The sequence below is a fragment of the Meleagris gallopavo genome, chromosome 4, assembly GCF_905368555.1.
Source record: "Meleagris gallopavo chromosome 4, MGAL_WU_HG_1.1, whole genome shotgun sequence".
NCBI classification, from domain to species: domain Eukaryota; kingdom Metazoa; phylum Chordata; class Aves; order Galliformes; family Phasianidae; genus Meleagris; species Meleagris gallopavo.
The window spans coordinates 55,736,143-55,741,233 of NC_139407.1; the positions used below are offsets into that span (position 1 = coordinate 55,736,143).

At 45.0% G+C, this 5,091-nt stretch overlaps 2 protein-coding genes across 6 annotated transcripts in view; one reads left to right on the forward strand and one right to left on the reverse strand.

Annotated features, from left to right (window-relative positions):
* FAM184B (family with sequence similarity 184 member B) overlaps positions 1 to 2,330 on the forward strand; it is a 47,721-nt gene extending 45,391 nt beyond the window's left edge. For 4 of the 5 annotated variants that reach the window (XM_085223413.1, XM_085223416.1, XM_085223414.1 and 1 more), the window contains one exon: positions 263 to 2,330. In XM_085223413.1, the coding sequence (XP_085079539.1) occupies positions 263 to 422 (160 nt within the window). In that variant the 3' untranslated portion in view covers positions 423 to 2,330. The remainder of the gene's footprint in view (positions 1 to 262) is intronic. The other variant, XM_085223417.1, reaches the window with a different exon arrangement.
* On the reverse strand, positions 1,534 to 4,761 carry MED28 (mediator complex subunit 28). Its single transcript, XM_085223422.1, has 4 exons — positions 4,544 to 4,761; positions 4,393 to 4,459; positions 3,749 to 3,861; positions 1,534 to 3,136 (listed from the first exon to the last, which is right to left on the reverse strand). Exons 1-4 carry the CDS (start codon positions 4,700 to 4,702, stop codon positions 2,939 to 2,941), a joined length of 537 nt encoding a protein of 178 aa, XP_085079548.1. The 5' UTR covers positions 4,703 to 4,761; the 3' UTR covers positions 1,534 to 2,938.
* Positions 4,762 to 5,091: the final 330 nt, after the last annotated feature.

The window sequence follows — 5,091 nt, forward strand, 5'->3', positions numbered from 1 at the left end:
CTGGAGATGTGATCACGAGAGATATGGAGAAAGCTGATATACTCAATGACGACTTTGCCTCAGTTTTCACCAGCAAAGGCTCTATCCACACTGTCCAAGTTGCAGAAAGCAAAGGTAAAAACTGGGAAGGATCTGCCCACTGTAAATGAAGATAGACCACATAAAGGACCTGAAAGTGCACAAGTCCATGGGACCTGATGAGATTCATCTAAGGGAAACTGGCAGATGAAGCTGCCTAACTAATGTCCATCTTATTTGAAAGGTCATGGCAGTCTGGTGAAGTTCCCAGTAGCTGGAGAAGAGGAAACATAACCCCCATTTTCAAGAAGGGAAAAAAAGATCATCTAGGGAACTGCAGGCCAGTCATCTCACCTCTGTGCCTGGCAAGATCATGGAGCAGGTCTTCCAGAAAGCCTTACTAGGGTACATGGAAAATAAAGATGACATGATCAGTGGTAACCAATATGACTTTGGGAGTGTCGATTGATGAAAAATTCAAGATGAACTAGCAGTGGGCGCTTGCAGCCCAGAAGGCCAACTGTATCCTGGGTTGCATCAGGAGAATTGTCACCAGCAGGTCGATGGAGGTGATTGCCCTCTGCTCTGCTGAGTCTCCACCTGGAGAACTGCATCCAGTTCTGAGGCCTCAAACAGAAGGACATGGAGTTGTTGGAGTGGATTCAGAGGAGGGCCACTAAGATCATCAGAGGGCTGCAGCACCTCCCCTACAAGGATAGAGCTGAGACTCCTCAGATTGTAGAAGAGAAGGCTCCTGTGATACCTTATAGTGACCTTCCAGTACCTGAAGAGGGCCTACAAGAAAGCTGGAGAGGGATGTTTTAGGAGGGCATGGAGCAACAGGATGAAGGGAAATGGCTTCATACTGCTAGAGAGTAGATTTAGACTAGATATTAGGAAGAAATTCTTTACTGTGAGGGTGGTGAGACACTGGAACAGGTTGCCCAGCAAGGTTGTGGATGCCCCCTCGCTGGAGGCATTCAAGGCCAGGCTGGATGGGGCTTTGAGCAACTTGGTCTAGTGGGAAGTGTCCCTGCCTATAGCAGAGTGGCTGGGGCTAGATAATGTGAACTATGATATGAACTCACATGTGTTACCATAAACTAAGTGAAATTAACACAAGTGTATAAAAAGCATCTTGAATCCTGAAAATTTGGGGATTATGTAATAGGATCAGTTATAGAGACCAGTTAACATTAAGATAAAATGTTCAGTTCTAAATAAAACTTCTGTCCAATTTTCATGCACCAACTATGTATATTTTTAAGTTAATTGCAGCTGCAAGTCTTGTTTTTCAAGACTTCCTATTATTATACTTCTGAGATGTCAAAAATTACTTTCAAACATTCCTCCACTGCTGCTTAGCTCTTTTTCACACTCTCCTTTGTCTTAATTCCAGTGCTATTAGCCCAGTTTGTGTCTAGCTGGCACAGCTCCCACAGTTCATGTGAACACAGATCTGTTCATTGGATTTTAATGTTTTTCTGAGGGGGGAAAAAAAAACAAAACAACATATTAAATATTGATAAGATTGTAAGCAATGCTAACGTTTATTTGTTTGCACAGGACACATGGCAGTGAACCACCACAAACCAAAGATGACCAAATGCAAGACCCTGAGCATCAAGAATGGTTTACTAAATACTTTTCTTTTTAAAGCAAATAATTTATATACTCCTCAGATTTACCAGAAAAGCTATTTTCTGTTAGGGAATGTTAATCTAGTAACTTCTGCAACAAAAAGTATTGAAATAATTTCCAAGGATATTGTTAGGAACAACAGCACTCTCTTACATCTAATTATAATGGAATTACAGGCAGAGATTTCAGCAAAATGCACTTTTTTTAATAACCTCTGTAAAAAAAATGAAGAAAAAAAACAAAATTCTTAATACTGCTATGTAAGATAACTTTTTACTCAAGAGAATGTACCATTCCACAATTACATTAAATATTCATTTTGTCCTCTAATGTCCTGTTATACACTCCAGATGAAGATATTACTTATAAGTGATTTCTTGCTTCATCAGCTGTTTTTCTGCATAGTAATGTAATTTTGTTTTAAATTGGTTTCTTGTAAAGTTGTTTTATGCTGAGCAGCATGTGATACACATCTAAGAATAGCAAGCTTACAGCAAGCTGTTTTAGAAATACTTTCTGTTTAGCTTAATGAACTGTTTTGTATAGTATTGTCCTGTAATGTTCCTGGTGCACTTCAATACGTGTAACGGTCAGCTTGATGAATCAGGATAGTATGTAAGTACAAACATTAAAATTTGCTTGTAAGTGACCAACTTTCATGGCTTGCAAAATAGTGCTGTTATGCTGAAGTGTGAGTCAGACTGAGGCACAGACTTCCAGATTTATGGGAACTGCATACATTGTCCCCATATGGTCCTGACACCCACCCCAATGCCCAGAGAGTGAATGACTGAATTTATCAAGCCACATAACCACCTTATTGTTGGGAAGGAATGGTATTATTCACAAAAAAGACACCTGTAAATAAAATAACATTCAGGTAATTCCTCAACAAACACAGGGAGGGAATTGTCCAACTAGCAGTCTAGTGTTATAGATTGGATAGCTCATCTGCAACTGCTGAAGGATTTGAATTCCATTTTACTCCTCAGCCACATGAAGAAATTAAGCACTTGCAGAGAGACATCCATCCATCCTAACATGAACCTTTGTGTGCATTTGCATCATACTAGCAAGATGCAATCAGGGAACAGGATGTATTGTGGAAAGTACACTTCTGAACAGGAACTCTGTATACTTTCAATTTAAATATAAAACCAAAATGTTTTTTTCTCCAAAAAAGAGTATTTATTTAACTTAATTCCATCTTAACTGTTAATATTTGTAGTACAAATTACATTATACAAAAAACAGATGAAGTAAAAAGGCTATCAGGTTTTCATGTTTGCTTCATTGGAGCAGGAATATTAGCAGATGCCTGTTCCAGGTATGCTAAGGGACCTTGGGGCATTTCTGCAGGTTTTTTGTGCTGTACACTGATATCTTCCAGGACTTGTTGCCAGTGTCGCAGTTTACTCAAATGCTTCTGAATTAATGCTTCTTTCCTTTGTAATTCATTTCTTAACTCTGAAACATCCTGTCGGTGAAAAAAATAGGTATTAGTAAACAGGCAGTAACGCTAGGAGTAATAAAGAACCTTGCTTAACATGCATCAACTTTTTAAGCCTGGCTTTTCAAGCTGATCTTAAAGGAATGCTTAAAAGTGCTTAAGTGAGAGGTTCCTGCAAATACACTAGGTTACATATTTCAGAGATTGGAAAGTAACCAGGAAGTACTTCTGTGCTGTGTGGGTGATAAAGGCTGCTTAAGTCTCCTTGCATGGATTTATTCAAAGGCCAGTTGTGGGCTGTGTGCACCAGGGGACTCTGCTTGAGCAAGGGTTGGACCTGAAAGTCTCCTGAGGTCCCTTCCAACCAACCAACAGTTCTATGATCCTTACTCCAGCAAAACCAAACTCGTTTGTTTCTTCAGATGAATCAACATTATGTGCGCTCTGTTCTCCCCAGACCAGCAGGCATCCCCTCCCACTTCCTTACATTTGTGCTGAGAGCTACACTGACAGCCAGGTTTTACCAACTTCAGGCCCAGTGAGAAATCCAAAATTAGTGCAAATGAGACAATTTACCTGCACTGTTGCACACCATGTCTGGTCCAGCACAACAAAGGTAAACAAACCAATTTAGCATACCTCTTTAATTACTTGTTCTGGTTTCTGGACGGACAGCTGCAGTCTTTTTTGTAGAAAAAAACATTCCGTTTGCCTTGCAACATCCAGAAATTTCTGGATGCACTGATCGACACCTACAGGTAGAACAGCAACAGGGAAAGACAGAAAAGACTCTCAGAAAGGCACCGCAGGCCCATGGTGGCATTTGTGTGCATGCTGCTAACTACACCTTTTGCTAGACCATCTGGAATAAATCTTATGCTCTTCTGGATGGGATTTCTGGCACATGTCAATAGCACAAGGATGTGTATTAACTCTTCGCATCAAACACTGCTTTGTAAATTCTCAGCACTTACTTATCTTAAAGATGCAAGAAAACATTATTTTTTTTTTTTCCCCAGTAGGAGTTTTATCATGTTTTCTGTAATGATAAGGAGCGATACAATAATCCGTGCCATGTGGCTGAACAAGAAACGTTCGCCGCAAGCCCAAGCGGCCGGTTCAGCGTAAGGCTCACAATACAGCGTACTGTACTGCATACAGCTCCCGTTTCGCACCACGCCGCTAGCAGCGCTCTCCCACCCCCTCACGTAACCCGAGCGCGCAGCCACAAAGCGGAGCTCGGCAACACGCCGGGCCTGGCCCGGCCGTTCGGCAGCGCTCACCGGTGCGGATCTCCTCCTGGTCGGTGCCGTTCACGTAGTCCTGGCTGACCAGCGAGGCGAAGCAAGCCTACGGGGAGGGAAACGCGGAGGTGAGGACGCGGCGCTGGACATACCCCCGTCCGGCCTCGGGCTCCCCCTTCCCCCCCGGCACCTCGAAGGACGCTTCCAGCTCGTCCACCAGCGTGTTGTTGGGATTGCGGGGCCCCGTCGGAGGCGGGATGAGGCCGGCCGGCCCGGGCCCGCCGGGAGGTCCGGGTGGCGGGGGTCCCGGCGGTTGGTTAGCGAACATCCCGCCCAGCGCGCCTGCCATGGCGCACGGCTGCTGGCTGCGGAGCCGCGCGTGCGCGCAGCGGCCGACGGCGGAGGCGGGCGGCTCCTCAGGGGCGTTCCTCGGCCCCAGGCGGAGACGGGAGAAAGCGAAGGCGGCAGGCGGGCCTGCCCGGCCGGAGCCCGCGACCCCAGCCCTGCCTTCTCCAGGTCCACAGGTAAGCCGCGGCTTTTTCGCCACTTTCCCGCGTTTGTGTTTTGGTTCCTCCCTGACTGGACCTCCCCCGTTCTCGAAACCAAAACCGCTATCCTACATCGTACTCGGTCTGTGTGACGCACCGCTGGGTCTGCAGGCATTGCTCTAAGAGCCACAGCTCACAGGTGAGGGCTCCCACACCAGGTACAGCTCCACTCTCCCTGTTGTCAGCTCTC

Excerpts from the sequence above, each read along its gene's own strand:
- MED28 (XM_085223422.1), bottom strand. The coding sequence starts at position 4,702 with ATGGCAGGCGCGCTGGGCGGGATGTTCGCTAACCAACCGCCGGGACCC. Across the intron at positions 4,460-4,543 it reads AGCTGGAAGCGTCCTTCGAG|GCTTGCTTCGCCTCGCTGGT; the intron begins GTGCCGGGGGGG and ends CCCTCCCCGTAG. Across the intron at positions 3,862-4,392 it reads CCAGGAGGAGATCCGCACCG|GTGTCGATCAGTGCATCCAG; the intron begins GTGAGCGCTGCC and ends TTCTACCTGTAG.